General features: G+C 47.7%; 1 protein-coding gene across 6 annotated transcripts in view; it reads right to left on the reverse strand.

The window, feature by feature from the left end:
* Trim2 (tripartite motif containing 2) overlaps positions 1-26,661 on the reverse strand; it is a 120,563-nt gene that overhangs the window by 45,967 nt on the left and 47,935 nt on the right. For 4 of the 6 annotated variants that reach the window (XM_055596663.1, XM_055596662.1, XM_055596666.1 and 1 more), the window contains exons 2-3: positions 4,065-4,246; positions 558-795 (exon numbers count right to left, since the gene is read on the reverse strand). In XM_055596663.1, coding sequence (XP_055452638.1) covers positions 558-795; positions 4,065-4,198 — 372 coding nt within the window. In that variant the 5' untranslated portion in view covers positions 4,199-4,246. Of the gene's footprint in view, positions 1-557; positions 796-4,064; positions 4,247-14,947; positions 15,161-16,506; positions 16,559-26,661 lie in introns of those variants that run through there. The other 2 variants (XM_055596664.1, XM_055596660.1) reach the window with 2 other exon arrangements.

Below are 26,661 nucleotides of genomic sequence, written 5' to 3' on the forward strand. Positions count from 1 at the left end.
AACTGTTATTGAGCTTGTTAGAAGTAGGAAGTATGTTTGCAGCTCATAATCTGCAGTCTTTATCAGGGATTCACAGATCTTCTTCAGTTCTTCATTCCAAAAGGAGGAGGATCTAAAACATGAGAAAAACCCTTCTCCAAGAAAAATAAACTCTAATGAATTAGCATTTCAGTAATCACTTTCAATCTGTAGGCTTATCTGCTATTAAATCTTTATCCATTATTTTTGACTCATATCGTACGTCAGAGTGTGCCTAGCTTACAAGCAGCTACTGACTCTCTCTCTTTAGGACAACAACAGCATATTTACATAGAGATGATGAAGATAAATTTTACAATTTAAGTAACTCTGGTTAGAGCAAGTGAGCAGACAAAATAGTCTGAGGATTGCTGAAAATTTGTATTTAAATTTGTATTAAAATTTGTATTTAAATTTAAATCAGTCATTTCTCAGAATGAGGGTTGCTTTAATGAAGACTCTCGAAGGCACCCAAAGCCCACCCGAGGCCACAGCCATCATGCTCCCCGGGCAGCCAGCCTGCCATCCGCCTCACTTACACTCCCATCGTGGTTTGGGCATGAAAGAGGCTTTCCTGCAGCCACCGCGGTGACCGTCTCCAGGATGGAAGAGTCCTCGCCGTTGCTGCCTGGCGTTCGCTGCAGCACGTCCATGAGGTTTGTGATGAAGAAGTTGTTCTGCAGTGCAGCCACCCCTTTCTCAGGCAGGATGGAGGTCTGGCGACACACCGGGCAGGAGAGGGTTAAGCTGTGGGCGGGAATGTAGTTCTGCAGGCACCTGTTGCGGGGCACACACGGGACAGTGAGCACAGAGCACCACTTCCTGCGGACGCCAGCCATGTTCGCCTCAACAACATACTGACAATGGGCCACCTTGCAGAAACCCACTTCGTGGTGTCCTGTACCAGGGAAACGATGGCTTAGAGACCAAGAGCTAATCTCTCCTCACGTGGGCTCTATCCACTGTCCAGACAGAAGACTGTGCTGGAGGAAAAGAAGATGTCACAGACCTCTGTAGTGTCTAGAGCCACACCCTCAGCGTGGTCGGTTCCTCGACCTTCCAAGGAACTCGATAGACCTACAGATCACATGGCCATATGACTCCCATACATAGCAAAGGTTCCAAAGCCTTGTTCTGTAAGCATTGAGCTCAGCAGTGTGTGGATTTTAGCAACTGGGGGAAAATGTCAGATGCGTTTGTTAACACTTTCATTTGACACACAAAAACTATAATCAAATATTTAAAAAAAAAAAAAAAAGCAAGAGAATGGAAATATGTGGTTGAAATAAGCATGGCACTCCCATACTCAGGAACATCATCTCTTGCTTCTCCTCAAGAGGCATCAATTTAACCCAGTTAGTTAAACAATATTGACTGCCATATTTATGACAAATTACACTTGAAATACTCCCACGAGAGCCAGGTGCGGTGGCACGAGCCTGTAATCCCAGCACTCGGGAGGCAGAGGCAGGAGGATCTCTGTGAGTTAGAGTACAGCCTGGTCTAAAAATGAGTCCAAGACAGCCAAGGCTACACAGAGAAACCCTGTTTTGAAAAACAAATAAACAAAAATAAATCAAAAGAACTGCTCTCATGAGCCTATGGAGGAAGCACCGTTATGATTCCTTCCGACAATATGGAGGAGTTAAGTACCTTGCCTAAGTTCTTATGCAGCCCAGGGTCAGAGCTGGAATCCAACCCCAGGCAGTTTGACATCGTAATCTAACCTCTGAATAACCAGCGCTGGCGTTGCCACTCAGTGGGTAAGAGCTTACCCAGCACACACGGCTCCCATCCAAGCACTGCAGAAACAAACCCCAAATTATACCATACACTGTTTCCAGTCGCTTAGCCAGAGTTTGAGAATCACCAGTGTGGCTTTGCCAATGGAGAAAGTGACACCAACGACGACGGCTGGCTGATAAGTGTCCGATAAGGCATACGTAGGACTGACTCCAGAAATGAAACAGGTCTGCTAAAATCAGCGACGGGACGCAAGCCTAAGAGGCCTTTTCTATCTTATTTTACCAGGCAACCCACGTTCATCAAGCTTGACCTTTCCCCCACCTCCGCTTTTGCCAGATCATCTTCCTTTGTCTCTATGGCATCTGGTCCCCTGTCAGCTCTATCTTCTCTGAGTTAGTAAAGCCTGCTGTTACTCATGGCTCCATACTCAGAGCGCTTCTTCCTCTGGGATCTCAGCATTGCAAATAGAGCAGACATTATGTTTCTTCCCGTAGATACGCTCTCCGAGCCCTGTGTCTCCTTCCTACCACACTTAGACACCTCAAGGGTCATAAAACCCACCAGGCAACAAGCCAAAGCAGTGTTCTTCCTCACACCATGCCCTCCTCCTCTCTTAATGAATGGCACCTCCATCCATCCATCTAAGCAACAGAGACTAAGAGCCAACTCCCTTCCTGGCCTTCATTTCTTTCACTCTGCCTGAGTGACTCTCAACTGGTGTGTACCACATGGGTGTCAGGCCATGGGGACTGCAATACCCAGGGACACGGCAGCTGTGCTCAGTCAGTGTTTTGTGTGTGTGTGGGGGGGAGATGTGCCTGGTCGGTGTTGTGGTAGGGGAGGGGATGATCACTAATTAACTATAGAATATAAATCACAAAGCACTTGGGTAAATAATGCCTATAAAATGGATAAAATGAAAAGCACATCACTAAAACAAAACAATCCCTACATAATTCTACATGCAAAGAAAAACCCACAACTACTATCCAGTTCAAGCTCTGGGCCTCCCCTACCATCATCATCATCAAGGATGTGGTTATTCTGCTGCAGCCAGGACCCTCCAAAGCAAATCAACTGTTTTTATTCAATCCCAGTCAAATAGCAAATGTATTTTGAACTGGATAGTAAATAAAATCAGCATATACGTGAAAGCACTAGCAGCACTGATTTCATGGTCTATAAATAGGAGATATATTACTTTAATTATATCTAATAAGTAATAAAAATGTACTCAACATTTGTTAAAACAGGAGTACAGTATTTGCTCGTTTTTAAGAATATTAATACAACCTTGCTTAAATTGCACCACACATAAACTATATGCTAACAACTTCTCTTTTGGTTTTTGTGTTCGTTTGTTTGAGACAAGATCTTTCTATATAGCCCTAGTTGTCCTGGATTCACTATGCAGAAAAGGCTAGCCTTGACTCAGAGAGATCTACCTATCTCTGCCTCCTCCTCTGCCTCTGGGGTTAAAGGCATGTGCCACTGTCCTAGTTCTGCTTTTTGTATTTTAAAAAAGATCTCAATGGATAGCCCAGACTATCTTCAAACTCAAAATTCTACTACCTCAGACTCCCAGATGCTATAATTACAGGCTTGTGCCAACAAGTAGGTCATACGCCAAACTTCTTATCCTGTTTCTATAAACACAGTAAAGCAAACCGTGGAGTGTAACAGTGCACTGGGGAGGCCTGGAGGAGCAGTTTCGTGTTAAGAGCACATGCTGCTCTTAGGGAGGGTTGGAGTGGGGTTCTTAGCATCCACATCCAGCCAGCGGCTCACAACTACTTGTAACTGCAGCTCCAGAGCATCTGATGCCGTTTCCTGGCCTCTGCCCACAGACACACACGCATACACATAAAGAAAATAAAATCCTAACTAGGCATAGTGGTGCACGCCTTTAATCAGAAGCAGGCAGTTCTCTATGAGTTCAAGGTCAGCCTGGTCTAGTGAGACCCTGCCTCAAAATTAAATAATAATAATAGTAAACTAACTAATGAAACAAACAAACAAATAAAAACTCTAAAATGAAATAACAGTCAAAAGTACTCTTTCAAAAAAGACAAACAAGAAGTGTGTTTTCTTTAGCTCTGTCTCTTTTGGAAGCAAGCAGTCTGTTTTGGATGCTTTCTCAGACTTCAGATCGTTTGGAATGAAGTAAGTCTCTGGTAATTCTTGATTGGATTCCTAGATGTCTGTTGAAAGCACAAGCGGGGCATTGTCCCCTGGGGCAGCAGAGTCGGGGAACAAGCCTGCACAGCGGCAGAGGCTGAGCGAGCAGCCGGGAAGCTTACCTCTCGCAGAAGGTGTGCAGGCAGGGCAGGACCTTGGGGGTCTTGTACCTCTCCAGGCATATGCTGCAGATCAGAAACTGCTTGTCGATCTGGCGCACCACAGGACTTGGGATGCTGGCACCCTCACTGGCCATCCTAGACCACTGACATGGGGGGCCGGCTGTCCTCGACCCTGGACGCTGCTGTGGTCAGACAGAAAGACAAAACCGTCAGCCATTACACACACACCAATCCCAGGCTCTTCCCAGGTTCTTTCTTCTAAACACAGAAGTCAGTGTCCTCGACCTCAGCAGCGGCAGGGCCAGCTCTCAGGGGAAGGATTAGCAAGCCTGTCTGTGCTATAAATAACAGTACACAATGACACCCTCGCCACCAGACAACAGATCAGAAGAGGGTGTGCTAAGACGTTTGCTGCCCGTTAAAGCGAGTGGTGGCCAAGGGGGCAAAGAGTTACACAGCTAGGCGCAGGCCTTCAGTCATGCCTGTGTCTGGATAACCATTTGCCTTTTACAGTCATATGACATCGGTTATGTGTTTTCAGTTGCTATACTTTGAAGGGATTAGAGTATGCCCCCACCAAACATGAGCGCAGGTGAGAAATAATGTCCAGTCGTTGAAAAAAAACTTATCTCCTCTTATGTTACGTTATCTAGGGCCTGTAAGTTAAACCAGTAAAAGACATCCATAGGAGACAAGGTTACAGCTTGTACTGTTCTGTTAACTTTTAACATTACTGCTTCATTTCAGTCGTGTGCACGGGTGTGCGCTTGCCACCGCACACGTGGAGGCCAGGGAACAACTTGTGTGGGTTGGCTGTCCTCCCATCACGTGGCTCCAGGGACAGAACTCGGGGCCTCAGGACTGACTGAAGCTCCTTTACCCACGGAGACATCCTGATGCCAGTGTTCCTCATGATACGTGTTTGGAAGTTTCGTGGAAAGGAAGTGCAAACCCGGGTTGGTAATCAGACTTGGGCATTTTAACAAAGGCAAACACAAAGGTTCCGACTCTCCCTTTGTCTGAAATGGACATACATTTTCCTTTGGAAAAGGACATTTATCCCCCCAAACTCTGAAGTGTGAGGAGGGCTCTCAGCCACTATGACTGCAAGGAGATGGGTCTTCCTGGCAAGCCATGCTTGACAGAACTCAGAGACCCAGCATCTCCCCTCACCTTCCCACAGCACTGTCCCAGAGCCCAACCCTCCTCCCTTTGTCAGTTCATCCCGGTGGTCAGGGTTACTAAAGTCTGGTAACAGAATAGAGATAAACCAGAGGCAGTCCCTGTGATCTTAAAGAAATATCCCCTGGCTTCTGAAAGTGAATTCAGAGGAAGCTACATAGTGACAAGACTATGCACATGAGACACTCCACAGTGGGGCCTGGAGAGATGGCTCAGAGGTTAAGAGCACTGGCTGTTCTTTCAAAGGTCCTGAGTTCAATTCCCAGCAACCACATGGTGGCTTATAACAATCTATTGTGAGATCTGGTGCCCTCTTCTGGTGCTCAGGTACACATGCAGGCAAAATACTGTATAAATAATAAATAAATAAATCAAAGAAAGAAAGAAAAAGAAAAGAAAAAAAGCAGAGTTCACTGGTTCACTGGGCAGGAAGTTATAACAGACACAGCTCCTGCCAACCACCTTAAAGTATCTGGCTCCTATCTCAAAGAGTTAGCATGGGTTGAACGAAAATTTATTTATCAGTTTTCTAAGCCCTTGGTAAGATGCCCATAGTCCTCTTCTTTTCAAGGGAAATACTCTATTGGAAAAAGAAAGAAGGAAGGAGGGAAGGAAGAAAGGAAGGAAGGAAGGAAGGAAGGAAGGAAGGAAGGAAGGAAGGAAGGAAGGAAAGAAGGAAAGAAGGAAAGAAGGAAAGAAGGAAGGAAAGAAGGAAAGAAGGAAAGATTAAAAAAACCTAGTTAATCTTCAACATAATAGAAATGAATATTTTATTCTTATTACACACACACACACACACACACACACACACACACACACACACACACACACACACCCTGCAGGCCAGGAGTATATGTATTGCTGAAACTTACTGCCTTTTCACCTCTTAAGCTTCTCATCACCCTGACCTTGTGTTGCGATCAGGCTGTGCTTTGGAGGCAGAGCTTTCACTGGGCACTAGGGCTTGGCCTGTGCCCCATGTCTGAGGCTGGGAAATGCAGCTAACAATATCAACATCCCTCGCTTTCTGTGGGAAGCACCCTTTTCCGTGAATGAGTGCGCAGGTCCTGCCAGATAATGAATGTTTTCGATGGACTTCGGCTCTTTGTTTTAAAGGCTTACTTATGTTTACATGTGTATGTGAGCGTTTTCACTATACATGTGCGTGACTGCAAGCATCATGCCTGGTGTTTGAAGAAGCCAGAAGAGGATGCCACGTTCCCTGGAACTAGAGTTACAGATTGTTGTGAGCAATCATATGGGTGCTGGGAACCAAATCCCAGTCCTCTGAAAGAGAGCCAGTGCCCTAAATGGCTGAGCCATCTCTCCAGCCCCAAAACAAAAACCAAAACCAAAAACCTCTGGCTCTTACAAACCAAGAGGTCAGCCCTAAAAACATACACATGCAGCCAGCACAAACAGGCTCAGCAAGTCGTACTTATTTACTTACTCATTTGTATGTGTGTCTGCACATGTGGCGATAATTTTATACTTGTTTTAATTTTATACACTTATTAAAATGTGCAAACAAAATAAATACCACACACCAAAATTAACCAGCTCCAAAGTCTACGTATTCCAGTGAACTTCCACATAATTAGATAGGCGTTCTGAAGCTGTGGAGCCTCTCCTTGGGCCTTCTGCTTTCACTATCGAATATGTTGTATGTACTTATAATAATAATAATTAGAGAAAAAGAGATCACACATTGGAGAGGAGGGTCATGGGAGGGGTGGGAAGCAGTAGAAGAAGTGGAGGAAATGGTATAAAACAGTTTAATTTAAAGAATCAAGCCCTGTCAAGATCCGGTTTAGAAGTTGCACACAGGACCATGTTATAAAGGAACGGGATTAGTAAATGGCGCTTTGTGAAGTGTCTGTTAGGTAGGAGCACTGCCTTCAGCCAGAGCTCCCTGCACAGTGAGGTAGTGTAGGTAGGAATGTCTGATTGGCCAGCACTGCCGGCTAGACTTTCCACAGAGTGCTCCCTAAAGAGCTAGAGAAAGATGTTCATTGACCCGGTGAAGGCCGGCTGGTCCCTCAGGAGCCCGGCCACATCCTATGACGTCAGACTAGTGAAAGAGAGTACTGTGTGTCCTGGAGATAGTGAAACCAAAGCTGAGGGTTTAAATGACCTGCCCAAGGTCATCCAGGAAAATCAATGGAGAGAAAGCTCAGATTTCAGGTTTTCTGCCTTGTCTGATAGGTCTCTGATAGCTCATCTTAACCAAGGATAATGCTGTGCGAGCCTCGCAAAGGTGACAGCATGCTCTCTTCGGTGGCGGTAAACTTTGCAGGACCAGGAGAAATCAACACGATTCCTGAACAAAGCTCCACCTCGTGCCCTGTTGTTGTTGTTGTTGTTACTGTTATATTTGACGACTGGACCTGTGGCTCAGTGACATACACATACACAGCACTCAGCGTAAGGTCTGTCCCATCTTGCTCCCACATTCTGTTAAGCTTATTAAAATCAAATGAAAGAGGGACTGGAGAGGTGGCTCAGTAGCTACGAGCTCTTGCTGGTCTCGCACAGGACCTGGGTTCGGTTCCCAGGACCCACAGGATGGCTCACAACAGTACCTTCACTTCCAGGGGATCTGACACCCTCTCTGGCCTCCAAGGCCTACATGTGGTGCACAGATATACACACTGAGCACTGACACATATAACACAGCCACAAACAAATCAGCCAGGTGTGGTGGCACATGCCTCTAAGCCCAGCACTTGGGAGACTGAGTTTGAGGCTAGCCTGGTCCCCCAGCACTCAGGGAGGCAAAGGCAGGTGGACTTCTGTGAGTTCGAGATCAGCCTGGCCTACAAAGTGAGTCCAGGACAGCCAAGGCTACTCAGAGAAACCCTGCCTCGAATCCTCCCCCAAGTCTGAAGTTGCATTTATTTATTCATTTGTGTTGGGGGGGTGCAGGGAGTGCTACGGGGCCACAGCAGGCATGTGGAGGGCCAGAGGCTGACGTTTGGGAGTGGCTTCTCTCACTAAGTGGGTCCCAGGGCAAACTGAACGGAGGCCTGAGGCTGGGCAGCCGCAGCTGGGCTCACCTGTCCTTGACTATGTACGATGTTTTTCATGTGACCATTATGAGCTCAGCTGGATAGTAACAGCAAAAGGAAGGGGAGGGGGAGAACGCCTCAGGTTTAGGGCATTTTCTAAACGTCCTGTTTTATCAAGAGACTCGTGTTAACGAAATGAAGTTTCTTAAGCCGACATTCTATGTTCTAAAACTTAAAAAAAAAAAAAAAAAGCATTTGCTTCTAATTCTATGGTAATTATTGCGGTGAGTAATAAAGTCTTTGTTAGTATTGTTCATTTATGCGGAAAATTAATTATGCCTACTCATTAACACTAATTTAAAATCATGACAATGTTGCAGATCTGGCACAGGTGACCTGTTGAAGGCTTCTTGGTCCTTACAACTCCCACAATTGACACAAAAGCTTTCCGAGCCCCGCCCCCAGTTTTACCAGGTCAAGAATGCTTCTGGAATATCGCTGGAACGCACCCCCGCTGGGAAGAACCTCCCCGCCCCTGAAGGGCGAAGCGCAGGAAGAGCGCACGCAAACGTCGGCCGGCGGGACGCGTCTGGGCAGCAGTCTTTCTGTTATGGTCGCTGTTTTTCAGGGTTTCTGTGTGTAGCTCTGGCTGTCCTAGAACTCCCTCGGTAGACCAGGCCGGCCTCAAACTCAGAGATCCACCTGCCTCTGCCTCCCGCGTGCCAGCGTTGATGGCTTGCGCTCCTTCCGCCGCCACCGCGGTCTAAGTACGAGTGAAAGGGCTTGAGCCCTACCAGGACCAGTACCCCGCTACTTTCTTGTGGCGCCTTCCACCCTATCTGGGCTTCCAAAGTGCCAGCCACAATTCCTACCCACAAACGTGGGAGAGGAAGGAGCAGAAAGGGAATTGCCACTTGCTGGAAACCAACAGAACTAGCTGGCAAAAACCAGCCTTGGAGCCCAGCAGAGCCGACTGGACACGTGCCAAAAAGGCCAACGGAGCTGAAGGCAGAAGAGCCTTTCCTCTTGAAATTGGGTATTGCTGTGCAACCCAGATTCTCAAAGTCCTTCCAGGTGCTGGGGTGCCCGGTCACCAGCCGCCATACCTGGTCAGCGGTCACCTTTATACGACACAGTCCACGTTAGACAGATACCGATGTTCACCGTCACACGGAACCCAGCAGGCCTTCCCTGAAGCGTCCTGGTGCCCACTGCCCCGGCTCCCACCCCTACCCTGCCCCACCCTACGGCTTTGATGAGGGTCTCCTGCTCAGCGTGATCACACGGTTTAATACCCCACATTGTATTCTAGAGCATGCTTCTCTTTGCCTTTGCTGCCTTTGGCTCCAGAAGCGCGTATTTTCTCTTACGGGCCCCATGTTTCTGCAGCAGCCCCCTGTGTCATCTATGGCAAAGCCATGGCCCCTAATGTGTTTGGAGACTGTGACCATTTGTGGGGGAGCATTAGGCCGCGGGGATGGAGCTTAAGGACAGAGAGGAGCCGAGCAGGAGAGCAGAGTGGTTATATACTCCGTGCCTGTTATCCCACACAGATTTCTGCTGCTCATGTGGCTAGGAAGGGTCTCGACACTTCAGACCAGGTGGGAAAGAACCCCAGCCATGAATCCAAGTACATGCTGCTTTTCTGATCAAGGAGACCAGGAACTGCCCCCCTCCCCCAGCCCTTTGGTTAAAGGCTGCCTATCCTGCGTGTGTTCTTCAGCCAAATCAGGCTGATGGCATGTTTCCCACTGTGCTTGCTGGCAGGAGTGAAGCACAGTGCTCTTTCTCTCCACCCCTCTCCCTCCATGTGAGGATACAATAAAAGGAAGGCCAGCTGGTTGCAAAGCTGGAGGACAGCTTTTGCCAGAAACCCACTGTCTTGGTACCCTGGTCTTGGACTTCCAACATCCAACTGGAAGAAACAATTGTTGAAAGCCACCTATACGGCAGTTTTGTTACAGGAAAGAACTGGTGAAAACCTCTTTGATACAATATGCAATTTGTTTCCATCCCAGATTATCTTCCTACCCCTGCATTGCTACCTCATCCTGCCTGTAAGGCTTGTGATGTGACAGATGTGTCTGCTCACTGTAGTCCCCCCAGAGGCTAGAACTGTGTGTGCCTGGCACCTCGGTGTCACTACTTTCTGAATAAATGGAGTACAGTACTGGTTGACAAAAGCACGTCAGTCAGAAAGAGAGGCTGGATTCTCTGACAAAGCATGCTTGTTGTAGGGCTGTTGTTGACATAGCATCGCCTGCCTCCTGGTGTGACAGTCGGAAGCTCTCCAACACATGCTATCATCCAGAGGATGAGTATTAGCGACACATCTTAACATGTTCACAAATTCAAGAGGAGGAACTGGAAAAGTACTGAGGACACATATGCATGGCAGTAAACAGCACAAGAGCTGGCACGGGCGGCCCTCATTAAGGGCGGTTTTGCCAGCTAAACATGGTATGTTGTGGGGAAAGCAACTTGGCAAACAGGAAACATAGTCCTTGCACAGAAAATTCTGCCCCAGAGTTTTTCCCTTGCACCAACTCGCTTGTTTTCCCTGGCCCACCTGTTCGAGATTCCTCCAACATGATGGGAACCCCACCAAATGAGAGGAGCTGAAGTGAGGAGCGAACGCTGTGTCTGCAGTTCCAACACCCAGAGCACGTTTCACACCCCAAATTATACCAGAGGAGAAAAGTGTCCAGCTTTGACAGCAGCATGAGGAGGAGTAGGAAGGGAGAATGGAAGAAAAGAAAATCTAGAAGCCCCCTAGACTGGCTGGTCCTGGGGAGGTGGCTGAAAGATAAGACTGAAGCCCTCGTCTCTCAAGTTGTGGCATAATTTATTACACACCACCCCAAAGGTGGAAAATTCCATTCCTTTCCTTTTCTTTCTAGACAGGGTCTCACTGTGCAGACCAGGCTTTAACTTGGCCTTTAACTTGCGACCTTCCTGACTCAGCCTCCTGAGTGCTGACAGGTGAGCACTGTCAAGCCTGGCCCCACTTCCATCTCTCTACCTAGCTTTGTGGCACTCCTGGGTCAGTATCAGTCCTTGGGCCTCTCTGGTGGGTTTATTTAATAATGTGCTTACATTAAAAAAAAGAAAATGTTCTTTAATGATGATGGTGAGGACAGGCCCAAACCAAACCAAACCAAACCAAGCCAAACCAAACCAAACCAAACCAAACCAAACCAAACCGTCTTCTCCAATGATCAGAGTCTTGTGATACACTTACAGGAGGAAGTAGTGAACATCATAATATGCTACCCCAGGGCAGGGGACACCGGAGCTCACGGTGTGGGTGACACGCAATGGAAAGAACAGGTGTTTGGGGGTTGGGGAGACGGGCCAGTCAGTACAGGGTTTGCCATGCAAGCGTGAGTGAGGACCAGTCCCTAGAAAACACCGGGCATAGCAGCAATCCCAGGTCTAGTGTGCAGAAGCAGGCAGAGCCCTGACCCAGTGACAGGTCGGGCAGCCACGTTGGTTACACTGTCTCAAAAACTAAGGTGGCTAGGAATCTTTGGCCTCCTCAGACAGAGGCACACAAGCACACGTGTGGTACTCGGGGACCCCCCCCAGCAGGTGCTCTGGGTAAGTTGGGAGCCGATTGTCATTCTTCTGTGCTTGGATTTGCACTGTTGCTGGTGACTCAGCTAGAAGAAAGAGGGCAGACTTCAGCAGAAGGAAAACAGGGTGACCCAGTTTCAGTTAAATCAAGCCTGACCTCAGGGGAGCCACTCTGTAAACTGGAATCCAAGATCCTTTCTTCTGTGTGTGTGCATACATGAATGTGTGAAGGGTGTGAGGCTCTCCTTTAACTTCAGTCGGTCTCCAGACACATTTGTGCCTGAGCTCCCCCAAGCTCTGCTTCTATTGCCAGGCACGGGTGTGTGACAGCCCTCGGCGTGTTGGCTTGTGCATAGGGAGTTATTCCTAAGCAGGACTCAAGTCCTCTCGCTCTTAAGCGTTGCTTGGGCTTTCAAGGTTCTGAAGGGCTGAGTCTGTGTGAGGTGTGTTAAGCGGCTGAGCTAATTGACATTTTCCTTGCAATGCCCTGGGACAATCAAGATGATCGGGGTCTCCCCCACATCCATCACCCATGCCACAGCTGCCCTGGGCTCCCGCTGGGGACCTACACAAAAGCTGCTGAGTACTTTGCAACCACGGGGAAGGCATGTGCAGCAGCCATGTTGCTAAGGGCTAGGATCCCTTCCGGGAGCAGGGAGTGGCTGGTCAAAATGGATTTCACCTCAGAACTCCCAAAGACACAGGCCTGTGTGACAATACCCCTTTCTGCCCCTGCCTCTGCTGCTACTTATGGTGAGTGCTTCCTTCAATAATCAGTTTCAAGAAGAAGAATGGAGAAATGGAGGACATCAACACTAAACAAGGCAGAGAAGCGGCTAGAAAGACTGGCACACAAAAAGCAGCAACACGTGGCTCCTTGAAGGGCGGCTGTTTGAATACTTGGCTCCCACACTCCTCGCTCTCCGTTCTAACCTGAGGCTCCAAGTTTCAGGCAGAAACCTGATCCACTGAATTCAGACGACCTGCACAATGGAAACCTTCAGAAACCCTAATAGCCACTGTCTGAAGCCCCGTGCTCTGACCTGAGGCCCTTCTGTAATAAAGGGACAGATGCAGCAAAGGATGTTTTTTTAAAGCCACTGCAGATGTGCTTGAGTTAGCGCTCTGCTACAGTTTAGAAGCAAAACACTCAAAATTTGGAAGACAGAAAGTATGATGGGGTTGGGGTTATCTGTCTGGCAGACACATGCCCTGTGTCAGAGCCTCTGACACACACACACACACACACACACACACACACACACACACACTTTCTCTCTCTTTCTCTCTCTCTCTCATATTCTCTCTCCTTTCTGGCATACACACAAAGGTAATTTTCAGCCTATTTTTAAAACCTAAAATATTTCTTTTCTACACGTTTTAGTGTATAAAAACATTTGGTTGGAGCATTAGTCTTATCAGAGAAATAATGAAAAGAGGTTAAGTTCTTATATTTTAAGCTTTGGTAATTAAAATTCCTTCACATTTAGGGTTTCTCACATATTTAGTGTTAAATTTAGAGAAATCAATGTCAAAAGCTATCCAAATGATGAATATTTTCATTTTTGAGACAGAGTATGTGTTTTTACTTTGTTTCATAACTCAGTACTCATTAATCTTTTGTTGTCCCAATCATTAAAAAAAATTAACTTATCTTAGGATTACAACATTCACAGAGGTGAAAACGTATACAGACTTGGCTGTCTTAAAAAAAAAAAACAAACTGTGGGTTAAATACAGTGCATTCATCAATCTTCAAACAGCACATTCTGTCTGAGAATTTTTTTTTTTTTTACATTGTCTTTCAATGTTTGCAATGCAAATTGGTTGTCTTTTCAGAAGAACTCTTTCGAGGGCCAGGAAGGGCTGCTAAGGATGGTGGGAGGGCACCAGAACAGCTCCCCATGCCAGGGTACACAGGAAACTTCTCATTGTGTGCTGGCTGGCCGGCCCTCCAGTGGCCTGTTAGTTAACACTGCACTGGGTCAGAACAGTGCGGAGAAAGCACCTGCCTGAAAATAAGGGAGGCACTCCGAAAATCAATTCACACTAGGAAAAGCAGAATCCAGCTTGGGGAGCTGAGAAAATGAACGGCCCTCTTTCTGTACTGCAGGGCTTTAAAACCTAACAGTTTACTCATGGAGAATGCGGCTGCTGTGACAGAAGCTGAAGAACTGAGAGTTTTTTCAATGCCTCATTTCCAGTCTATATTGGAAGCTATGACACAGGAACCCATCTTTTCTTCCAACACCAATCTTTTCTTTTGGCTCTAAAATTCATTTTTTCAATATTCAGTTTTTAGTTGGAAGTAAATGACCTTCCTACGGGCTTTGCTACTGTACAATGAGGATTAATGTCAGGGTGGGGCATTCCTGCAGGGGGAAAAAAAACTGACACAAAAATTACCCATGATTCGAGGAAGCAGAACTGAGGGCCAACCCAAAGCTCTCTCCCTCTCTGCAGTTCTTCCCCCGAGCTCCACCCAGATTTGATCGCACTTCCACGGCAGAAAAAAATGTTGAAAGAAATCTTCACTGCATGTGAGGCTGCAGCTCTTAAGAGCATCTAGAACCCAGGGTCGAGGCATGCATTATGAATGAATGGTTTCCAATGGTAACTGGGAGGCAGGCGCCAGGTGGGGGAAGGGAATCGCACACCCTCCACCTACGAGGAGCCAGGAAGGACCCTGCAAATCCAACACTTCATCCCAAAATCAAGATGCAGGAAAAGTAATCCTAGCCAAGACAACATTAAAATAACGACTAATAACAAAAAAACCTAACCCGCTCACAGCAGCTTTCTCCCGGTACTTGTTAATCTGATGCTTTTGTTTAGGCAAAGAGTGCGTCTACCCCTGCCTGGTAATTAAAGAGCCTGCAGCATCACCAGAAAGGCAAGCGGGAGCGGCAGGAGCCGTTACCCACCAGATACCACCACAGCAAGGCCGAGGACCTCCCCATTTCTCCCGGGAAACAGACTAGTCAGCGAGGTAAAGAAAGACGCCCCCCTCCAGGCTAGTCGCAGCAGCTCCCCGGCCACCCAAAAGAACAATGCACCCTCCTGCTACCGGCTCAAGTTCGGAAGCGCCATGCAAAGAGACTGGTTAAAATTCCCTACCATGCAATGCAGCCATGGTCAGAAGCCCAGCATATCTTCTGCTCTAAGTAGTGATGTGCCAGCTCATGAACAGGACAGAGGAAGAGAAAAATGGAGGAAAGGAGAGAAGGCTCAGGAAAGTCGGCAGGAATGTTTCTGGGTCATTAACAAGTAGGAGACCCCCATCCGTTTTCAGACCAATCAATCTTTATCTTACAGGACATCTTTTTCTCAGCGTCTGTTGAAAAGACTGCAGCAAGCCACACTGCAGCAAAGGATTGTGGGATAGGGATGCAGCAGCGAGCTGCAAAGAGATTCGCGGGTGGCTGGCTTTCCCCTCTGAGTCAGCAGTCAGCTGCTCGCCTGCTCCGGTGTAAGGCCGCCAGGCTCCATCCACAAATCCCGACTGCAGGACCAACCCCGGGAGGCGGGAGGCGCGCCTCTGGCGCTGCCGACAAGGCTGGTACCCACCCAAGGGGGCTCCGAATCAGAAAGAGGCTATGCTGGTCTGTGAACCAGTGCCAAGGCAGGAAGAACAGATTTGAGAATCGTGCACAGTTCACATTTAGAGGCATGTTTTGGGTGGGTGTGACAGCATGCATTTTCAACAGTTAATTAAACTAAAATCTGTCTCTTTGGATGTAGCAGGTAGCCCGAAACAATGCAGATTATTTAAAATGCAACATCAAGTCCACTCCACAGCCTCTTCCACCCACCCCACCGAGACTTTTTCTCAAGAAAATATCTGTGCAGCACAGTTCTATCAAAGTCAAACAATACAAAGGATATCTCTCTGCTTTTTATAGTTTTAACCAGTTAGGGAAAAAAGAAGTAGTAGATGGCACATACTCTGTTCTTTTCCGTTTCTGGTGATGGACTTTTCCGTTAAGGGCTGAGAAACCTGACAAACGTTACCTTTGCCCATTACATGATTTCTTACCAAGTCAATAAATGTACTTAAAATATTAAAGGACAAAATGGCCAACAAGTGCCTATCAAACAGTGCTGAGGTCTTTACTCATAATTTACATCATGGAGGCACAGAATACCATTCCACGCTCGTCTATAGTTGTTAGTAAGAGTGACCCCCAGTTCTTCTTTGTTCAGATAATAAGATTGCATATTTGATGGCACTCCTTCATATGGTTAGCACTGCCCTGAGCCCTCCTATGAGCCTGGACTCCAGAGGTCAGCGAAGGTCAGCTTGGGTAGTGGTGGGATGGGGAGTTGGGAACCCAGCAATGTCAACTGATCTTAGGAAATGTAGGGACATGGGACTTCGGGGGTGACATTTTAGGAGCACTAAGTTCTTGGAACCAGGATTAACACTATAGAGTTTTCTGCAGCTAGTGGGGTTTTTGTTTGTTTGTTTTAAAGGCAGGGTCTCACTATATAGACCAGGCAGGGCTTCGAACTCACTGCGACTTACCTGCCTCTGCTTCCTGAGTGCTAGGGTTAAAGGTGTGCACCACCACATCCAGTTGAGCCCCCCCCTTTAAATAACTTCATTGAACTATAATCCATATACTATACAATTATCTTACTTAAAGTGTGCTTCAGTCAGGCATGGTGGCTCTCACCTGGAATCCCAACACTCAAAGGGCTGAGGCAGGAGAATTACCATGAATTTCAGGTCAACCTCATCTTCATAGTGAGTTTCAGGTTAACCTAAGATGCAGAGAAAATAACTCTCAAAACAGCCAAGGTGCTACTGCTACTGACAATAAGAAAATATGTATTTCAAGCCTGCTAGCTTACCCACAGATGTGGACAGCAGTTACCATTATCGACTATATTGGGTTTTCACTACCTCAAAACCGAATCAAACCCTGCAGTTTCTGGCTGCCACCACCTACCTTTCCATCCCCTAGAATCCTAAACAGGTTCTGATCTACTTTCTGTTCGCGTACACTGCTTGTGGGGAACCCTCACAAATAGATTTTTCCATTTTAGACTCATGACAGTGAAATCATATACAACGTAATGCCAGGCCTTTTCCATTTAGCACATTTTCAATTTTCATATATGATAGCATATTCAATGTTATATTCCCTTTATTATATTAAATAATATATCCACTGTATGGATGTAGAACATTGTAATTATCCATTCCTCTGTTTGTTTGTTTGAGATGCGTTTCCTGTGTAGTGCTGGCTGTCCTCAAGCTCAGAGATCTGCCTACCTCCCCTGAGATTAAAGGAGTGTGCCACCACCGCCTGGCTGTAATTATGCATTCCTACCAATTGGCGGACACCAGGGCTGTTTCTGACTTGGGGCTGTTAAGAACAACGCTGCTAATGCACATTCCTGTACAGCGTTTATGTGGACACATGCTGTGTCTCAGAAGCTTACAGTACAGTTAGGACCAGTACTTAAAAGCACAAACAGGTGCCCCACACCAATTTACAATGGTGTCTTCCTAAGATAGGCCATTACAAAGTATCTGACTTAACACAGTTGGGGTAAAGAAGTGAGGCAGGGGGGTAAGGGGTGGTCCTAGGCCTACAGAAGGTGCACGTGTTCAATCCTTCATTTCAGTGAACACTCACTGACTGACTGTCTAGTGTGCTCCAGGCCCTGAGTAGGTTCTGAGGACAGAGAGGGGAGTTTCTCAGACTCTGGGCCCTTATGTCATAATCAAATACAGAAGATGGAGTTTAGCATGCAGGCAGTTATAGAGTAAAAGAGTGATTGCCTGGCAGGGAGAGGAATGGGATGCCCACCCACAGGAAGGATGCTCAGGGCCATCTGTGTGCAGAATAGCACACAAGCAAAGGCCGGGGCACAGCTGGCTCACAGGAATTGAGATATGTGCTGCTGGAGTCTAGAGTGAGAGCAGGACACACGGGAGCCATTCGGGGATAATGTGTTATAGGCTTGGTTCCCAATATCCTGTGGCTTTCGAGAAGTGATCTACTTGTGAGGGCTTTGACCTTATCGAGGGATTAACCCCGTGGTGGCTTCATAATTTGATGGCATTACTGAGAGGTTGTGGAATTAGGAGGTGGGCCTGGTTAGAGAGAGTAGATACTGCTGAGCAGGTCCTGGAAAGTTAAGCCTTGTCCTTTGTCCCACGCTCCCGCTCTCTGGCTGACCTGAAGGAAGCAGCTCTGCTCCGCTGTGCTCTTCTGCATGTTTTGGCCAAGCAACTGTGGGTTGAGACCTCCAGAACAAACCTTTCCACACTGAAACTTTCTGTTTCAGGTATTTGTCAACAACAATGGAATGACTGATACAAGGCTCATGTTTTATTTCCAATCTTTGACTTAGGAATACTCGTTCTGTAGCTACACAATTCTATAGGATAGCCCTATTCCAAATATCCTTATCACTGTGGCTTTACTGCTGTCTGGACAGAAAGTGTGTTGGGAACTCAGCCACCCTGTAAGGGTACCCTGACAATCTCAGGTTGTCACTGGAAAATGCAGCCTTGTTTTTAGGGTATGTCTCAGCATTGAGCACAGCCACCACTCACAGTATGGGTCCTCTGGCTCCTCCTCCAGACATTAGACCCTCTCAGCCCCCTTCTTGGGTGGGAAGCCACTCTTGCTCTATAACACTTCTGGCTATAAACTGTGAGATGGTCTACCTTGTACTCCTAACTTCCCAGGCGCCAGCGCAAGGATGTCCCATAGTAAATGCTCAGTAAATAGACACAGGGTGGGTAAATTTTCCTACAAAGCAATGAGCGGCAGAATATAATGCAAGGTGAACATTCATCTCACAGCTGGAAAGATAACTGGAACAGAGGCCATTTGAGCAAGGCAATTCTTTACAGCTTATGAGTGACTTGTAATTTAGAAATGGCTTTCCTCATGGGCTTTTCTCCCTGAGCATCAAAGCAAACCTCCAAAAATGTAGGAGTGGGTGCTGCCATTATTCTAGTAGAGACTAAAGCTTGGAGCAGCTAAGCGCCCAGCTGAAGGAGCAGCTGCTCTATAGTGGAGGTGAGCTGAGCCATGGTGCCCCTCGTGGATAAGCAGGGGGAGTAGCCAGCGATTTCAGAGCGAACAGTCAGCTGGTTACAGAGCACTAGGTGTCAATGACCAATGAAGGGTGGGCAACCTTCAGCAGGAGGCTTAGCAACTGCCTGGGGTGACCATCACCTCCTTGTTCTTGTCTTTGCTTTCAAAGAACTCTTGTGAGAATTAGTGCCCAACTCTTACAAAGATGGAGGTAAGGGACAACTGTTTTAACCCAAGAACTGACAGCAGAACCAATCTGGCATTGGTAGCATCACTACCTATGTGTCTGGTTCACAAATGGCTATGCGTCAGCTGGTGTGTCGGGCATAGAACAATGACAGAAGCTTCTAGAAAGGACAGAACTTTTAGGAATCAGCCCTGCCTTAGCTCACATGAGGATTGGACCCAAGGATAGGAACAGTTCATCTCAGGCATCAGTAGTGGCAGTAATGGGGACCCAGAGAGAGCACCCCAATTGAGGACATGTTACATGGAATCTGCCCAGCACAGAGTACAACAAATTCATTGCTTTTCTTCCTCCAGTGATCTCTGAGTTGATGGTGCCTTTCCCATGGTGACTCAGATTGAACAGACAACAAAAATCTGCTCCCACACAGAGCAGACTTTCTGTTGGTCTGGAATGACGGTCCTGAGCTGCTCTCTTTAATAGGTGCTTCTGAGCTGTCTCACCATAACCATCTAGCATTGTGCCTGATACCCAGTCCCTCTATAATTTGTGGATTTCATCGTCTTATTTTCTTAAGTGAAAAGCATATTTTCCTATCTCAGTCTTTACAAATCTCTTTCCCTAGATTCAGCAGTCTTGGCTATATGTCACCTCAGGAACCTGGAATGTAATTTTTGGAAGCTAGGATTCAGGCTCATTTAGATCAAGTGTTTCCCTTGCGCTATTTTTACCTAGAGTAGTTGCCCCCTGGGACAGCAGTGCCAAAGCCCAGAGACTGACATGACCTAAAACAAGAGAAATAAGTGTATTCATTCATAGTTCCAGAGGCCAGATGCCCAAAATCAAGGTGGTGACAGGGCCAGGTTCCTAGGAAAGCCTTCAGGAGAGCATTCTTCTAGTTCTGGTACCCACGTGTCCTCTGGCTTATAGATGCAAAACTCCAGTCTTGTAACATCTTTCTGTATGTCTCTGTCTTCACATGCCATTTCCTCTCCATGTCTCTTTTCTCAGAGGAGAAAAGGGGAGAAACCAGGGCCTACTCTGAGTATGGCCTGATCCTAACTTGATTACACATGTAAAGATTCCATTTCCAAACGAGATACCAAGGGTTAGGGTCTCAATGTACTTTGGGGAAAGGGGGCACAATTCAACCCGTCATATCTGCATTGGGTAAAGGGGTAACATGAAGCAAAGGCTGATGTAGGCTTGCCGGAGTCACCTGGGCTCTCTTCTGTTTACGGCAGAGAAGACAAACACACAACTGCCCTCGCAGCGTGCCTAAAAACCTGCCAGAATCTTCGTAATGCTCCAATGATAGCAAAGGCAAAATCGAGCAAACAAAATGGTCTTTGGCTTTTGCCATTGTTAGCTGTGTAGAATTCAGAGCTGAATGTCTCCTTCCCACACTTGGAATGGAATCTCCCGGTGACAGCTCAGTGGGTAAAGGGCTTACCTTGCAAGCAAGAGGACCTGACTTTGGTCCCCAGAACACAGGTTTAAAAAAATAATCCAGTCATGGCAGCCTGTCTGTTAATCCACTGCTGAGGAAGGGTCGGGAGGACCCTGGAGTCTGGCTGCCAGGCTGCCTAGCCTACTTGGCTGAGTTCCAGGTCAACAAGAGTCTGTGGTACAAACGAGCCAGCACACATGCATTCGGAAACACGCACACGAAGTTTATCCATGGCTTCACGTGCACCTGGAGAACTTGTTTTTCTAGACGGACGGGCGATCTCACTTCTCATCTTAAATTCAAGGGCTGTTGGTGCAGTGACGATGCCTGGGGCCTTTTCCGTCTGGTAAGCAGGGGCTCTCCCACTGACCTCGTGGTCCTACCTAGCAACCAAGTGGGGGGGCTGACCTCCGCCAGAGGCACTGCGGAGCCCAAACTGCCAGCAGGAGGCAGTGGGTGGAGGGCTGGGTGAGCGGCTGCGCGTGCCTGGCTGGGCGCCCTCCTTTCTCTTAAGGGCATTCTTTTCTTGCGGGCGAGAGATCCGATCCCTGGAGGGGATCAGAGAGAACCCGGCGCACGTTCCTCCGTACTAAGCAACCAATCCCACCTCCTGGGCTACACTGTAAAAAAATAATCTCAGCTCGCACTCCCAGAAACTTCCTGGTTCTGCGTCTGTTGAAACCACGCCTCCTGTTTCTATGGCAACAGGTCCCTCCTCCAGAAGCCAGCCGGCCTTCAGCCAAAGCAAGCAGGCAAGGCGCTCTCCTCTTCCCAGACAGCAATGTCTTTGCTTGTAGAATCTCTTTCTTTCCCTCCCTCGGAGGTCTCGCTGGCTAACCTTATTCCTCACAGGGAATTAAAACCTTTTTGCAGAGCTGATGGAAGTGGCGGTGATGGCCATTGCTGGCTGCGGTGACAGTATTCTAAACGCCAAGTGACTGGGGTCGCCCTGGCTGGACAGACGTCCTAAAATAAAACGCGAGTGCTCTCAGCTAACGCCCTTTCCCAGCCTTCTGGGACTAAAGCTCGGCTGCCTCAGGCCCAGCGGGGTTCCAGAGTCTCAGACGCTCCCGATGTTGTGGGCTTAAGGTGCCTTTTGGCAGGGAACTGGCTTGAGGTTACTGAGCATCCGGTAACTCAGAGCTTTAAGCTGAAGGGGTGGTAAAATAGGTGCCTTGTCTGGGGGGAATAAACTGAAGACTGGTCCCTCGTCCTCACTGGCTGCCTCTTCCAGCGTGTGGTCCGAGGCCAGGATCTTCCAACACGGTCTTTGGAGCTTCAGGCCTCTTCTTCCTGTTTATCCGCGGAACCTAGCGTGACTGCCAGCATGTGGCTCCGATTGATTAGGATACCGCTCAGATTCGCTCTATAGCAGGTCTCCTAATTTGGGGGTGAGTTCCAAGATCCCAGCGGATGTCTGAAAACTGGATTGTACTGAACCTTTGACGTTTTACATTTTTCCCTAAGTAGCACAAATCTATAATAACTTCTTTGGCCGAAAATTTTTCTTAGAAATTGGGAGCAGTAAAACGTTGGCAACTACTTAAAAATAGACAACAGTAACAATAGACTGTGATCAAATTATGTAGATGTGTTGTCTCTTAAAACAGCTTTTTAACTTTTTACTTAAAGGAAGCACTTTAGTTTCTCTGGCATGTCTAAAAAACCCGTAAGCACAAAAGCTTCTGCACTTGGGGACTTCATTAAGTTAAATAAAATGTGCTTGGAGACAAGCACTGATGGATCAACTCACCACGAGGCTGCCAGCTAGCGGCTGGGTAAGGTAACCGACACAACATGAATATACCAAACAGAGGGGTCATTCTGAGCAGGGCATCATGCCTTGTCAGAGGGGCGTACAATCTTGGTCCTTCGTGCCTCCGTTTTCTAATTACTATAAGAGCGTATGACTAACCTCGGCTGACAACTCGAAATGTCTGGGAAGAGGGGATGGCCGTGTCTCCATCACACTGGCCTGTGAGGGTATCTGTTGGGGGTGGCAGGGTCGACTCTGGGCAATGCCATCCCAATGGGTCTAGGCTGTATAAGAAAGACAGCAGAACAAGCTAGAGGGCGCAAGCGAGCGAGCCGACGCCAAGCACAGAAGCTGGCACTGTTGTTGAACCCCTGTGAGCTCATTCAGAAGCCGGTACTCTGCAGCTGGGTTCAGGCTCAGCACCCTTTTGATTAAAGCTGGCTACGAAGCGCGCCTCACAATCCCAGTACTCAGACGGCTGAGGCAGGGGATCAAGAGTGCCAGTGAGCATCCTGAGTCCTAGACCAGGCTGGGATATGTAGGAGGGACTTCTCCAGCAACAAATAAGATGCAACTGCCCTGCTTCATTTTCACGCCATTAAAACCAGCCTACGAGAGTGGACAGGCCGCAAGCTCCCTGAATCCTTCATGGGACCAGGCTGCCTTCGGTGCAGCGCAGCGCAGCGTGCGGACTTCTGGGAAAGACTGGAGGAGACTTTTGGTCACACTGGAGGGGAGGGCACAGGGACTGGAGAAGGGGACTTGCTGGGACCTGCCACAGCTGTCTTGCTGGGCCTGAGAGTGCTGTGCCACTCACCTCAGGGACAATGCAGAGGTACCTTGGTCCTTCCTGGATGTCTTTCTGCCTTTTCTCTACTCTTTGTTCCCCTGAGTTTCATTTGTTTGTTTCGTGTGCCTTATCCTACCCCTGTACTGTTCATCAACTTCATTCAACAAACCTTAGTCTCTGTAACGTGCAATGCACTGTGCTGGGCCACACAGTAGTCACTACTGCTAAGGGATTTAAATACTTTCATGAGAGATCAACATAAAAGCTCATTCAACAATAAAAATAAATCAAATCTCAAAACAAGTTTTATCTGCATTCTCTACCTTAGACCCGTAAGGGTAAAGGGGTTCTGCTCTGTTGGACTGGGCATGGCATGGGCTTTTGGAACCTCAGCGCTCATTCTCACTGACAGGCTTCCTCCAACAAGGCCACACCTCCTAATCCTTCTAATCCTTTCAAAGAGTTCCACTCCTTGGTGACTAAGCATTCATATATATCAGCCTATGGGGCGGGCATTTTTATCCAAAGCACTACAGCAGGAACAGACCTCTCCATCCACGACACTTTGAGTCACAGGTAGTCTATGTCTGTGGTGTGTACAAATTTGGGTTCTAGAATCAAATATAGGTGTGAACCTCAGCCTGACATTGACGAGCCATGGGGGTGTCAAATTATTTACCTTCTCTGGCTGTTGTTTCTAAAATGGTAATGAAAGGAGGTGTCCTTTAAGGCGAGGGTAGGCAGAGTACCTCCCTAGCAGGGGCCAGATAGGCAGAGAGGCAGAGTGACACAGAGAGGCTATATACAGCAAGAATTAAGTAAAACAACATCTAAGTGATGGTTAGCCAAGTGGCTGGCACATAACAAGACTAAAAACTACCACGTATTATAGCTGCTCTATCCACTCCAGCGCAACAGTCAGGCACACATCCTTTTGAAAGAGCCAGACAGTAAATCTTTCTGACTTTGTGGACCAACACATCATCAGCGCAGCTACCCGCTTTAGTACTGAGAGACAGCCATAGAGATGGGTAAGCAAGTGATCATAGCTTGTGCCCACAAAACTGTTTTCCTGGACACAGAAAGCTGAGGTTTTATTTAACTTTCACAGAATGTTTTTTATTCCTGGCTTTTTCCAAATAATTTGACAATCAATATGAAAGCCATCTCCAGCACACAGACTGGGTTGAAACAGGCCAGGATCCAGGTGTTGGCCTACTGGCTAGTTTGCCCAGCCCTGCTTAAGCCTAACAAAGTGGCTGACACATTCTTTTGTGGACTTCGCTTCACAGAAAAATCCACCTGGGGGTCTTCAATACCCCTCAGCCAGGGACTAGATGTTAAGACGCAAGCCAGGCTGACAAACATGGTTATAACCCAATCCAAAGACTGCACAAACCTCATGCATAAAAGTAATGTCTACTCTTGACTTGTGCTCAAGCCAAGACAACACTTGGCTATTCACTTGTCAGCAAGACTAGCAAGCCGTGGAAAAGCCAGTCTGGGCCCTGCAGATGTGGGACGCTGCTCTCGACAGATGTGGCATTCGCTTGTGTGCTCACTTTGTTTCTCAGTGCTGTGAGCCGAGTTGCTGCTGTGAGAAGCACTGGCTTGAGGGTCACTGGTTTGCTAGATTTTACAGGCATGGACAGAAGGCGGCAAACTGCATATTTGGTGAAGGGACTGAGAAGACAAAGGAGGGCGGGAACCTGTGAGAAAGAGGCAAGCCTAGTCATGGAACTCAGACCACAAATGATTCAGGTACCTCAAGCAATGCCCATCCCTCTCTCGCCCTGCCTTCTCCCTGCCCCTCATAAATGATTGTAGACAGAAATATAACACTTTGCTTTCCTTTCTTCTGAAATCTGAGAAGATTTTCAGTTTCAAGTTCATATCAAGTCTCTTGCAGGCCACAAATTCCTTCTCCAATAACAAAGTGACTACCAAATCTACCAATAAAATATCTAAATAATAATAATTAGCGTTGCTTCCCATTAGCCAGAGGAAAGGAAAGGCCTTTTTAATAAAGCCCATCCAAGAATCCAGTCTCCTCTTGCAACATACAGTCATCTGCATCCAGCCATGACTATTAGATAGAGAATAGCTTATCCAGCTGGGTGTGGTGGCGCACGCTTGTAGTCTCGGCACTCGGGTAGGCAGAGACAGGTGGATCTCTGTGAGTTCGAGGCCAGCTTGGTCTACAAAAAGAGTCCAGGCCAGCCAGGGCTACACAGAAAAACCCCGTCTCAAAAAATAAAGTTAATAATAATAATAATAATAATAATAATAATAATAATAAAAAAGCTTATCCAGTCAAACCAGAGCCCTCTCACACCCTGGATGCTGGATGTCACAGGAATTGAATACCTACTGACTCGGTGGAGCCTCTCTTCCAGAAAAACTGCAGCACAAAGTCCATGTTTCATAGAATCAGAGTAGAAAGGACCTTAGAGATAGTTTCATCCAGTCATTTGAACACCACGGAATACCTTCTCCAAACAACAGGGCCGTAGCTCAGTAACATGAGAGAGTCTGGTCCCATCCCAGCACAGAGATAGAGGCAGGAAAAATGGGTCCTCCATCACACCTCTTACCCGTCTCCTCAGAGCAGTGGGATATCTGGGTGTAAAGCCAGGCTGAGCACCGCTGTACAGACAAACCCGTCTGAGGAGACATTGCCAGCCTCTCATGCTATACAACCAAATGGCAAAGCCCGTCAGAAAACCAAGTCATGCCAGCCTCCGGTTGGGGCCTCTTTCTTCTTGTCCCACCATCATCTACTGGTGAGACAGGGGCCTTGGAGGCCTCTGCTGGCCCGCTCAGCTTCCGTAAAACCAGCTTCATTGGCAGCGTTCCGCAACAGGGTTGATCAGCAATACGAGAAATAACAAGTCTCGCTGAGTGAGACTGGAGAACTGTGTCGAAGAATAGGAAAAGGGCTCTCACCCCACAGCTGGCCTCTAGAGGAATTAATGGCTCAGGGTTTGTGAACATACACGCCCCAGTCAAACGGCAGGAGTTCCCAAGATAGCAGAGAAACCGGAACCCTGCCCAAAGTAGTACTCAGGGGTCAAGGTTCAGCCAGCCATTCGGGCAAAGAGCAGGGAAAAAATAAACCACGACATCCTGTTAAAGGGGAGTCACAGAGAAGGCGACGCCGGGAATAGCAGAGAAGCCGAAGGACACAAGATATGGTCGTGAAGTTCCCAGGCGGCCTCGGAGTGAACACAGTAAAAGCCAGCGCTACCACAAGCTCGGGCGAGCGTGCGCGGGGCGTGGGTGCCAGCAGGGGCCATTCCGAGGGCGCCCCGAGGGATGAAAACACAGCAGGGATGCCTGGCATCCCTTGATTGGCCATCTGGTCCTCCCCGTCTCATTCTGATTGGGCTGCAGTGGGGCGGGGCAGTGTGCGAGCGATTGAATTCAGGACCTTGGCGTGAGCTTTCCCGGTCAGCTGCAATTCAGTCTTCACTCCACTTGTTCTTCCACTTTCTTTTTCTCTCTAAATTTACGTGTATGTGCTGTGTGCGTGTTCCTATGTGTGAGTGTTTGTGTGGTGCCTAAGGGCTACTGTCGTATGTTTTCCT

This window comes from Psammomys obesus, unplaced genomic scaffold, assembly GCF_907164565.1.
Source record: "Psammomys obesus unplaced genomic scaffold, mPsaObe1.curated_primary_1811, whole genome shotgun sequence".
NCBI classification, from domain to species: Eukaryota; Metazoa; Chordata; class Mammalia; order Rodentia; family Muridae; genus Psammomys; species Psammomys obesus.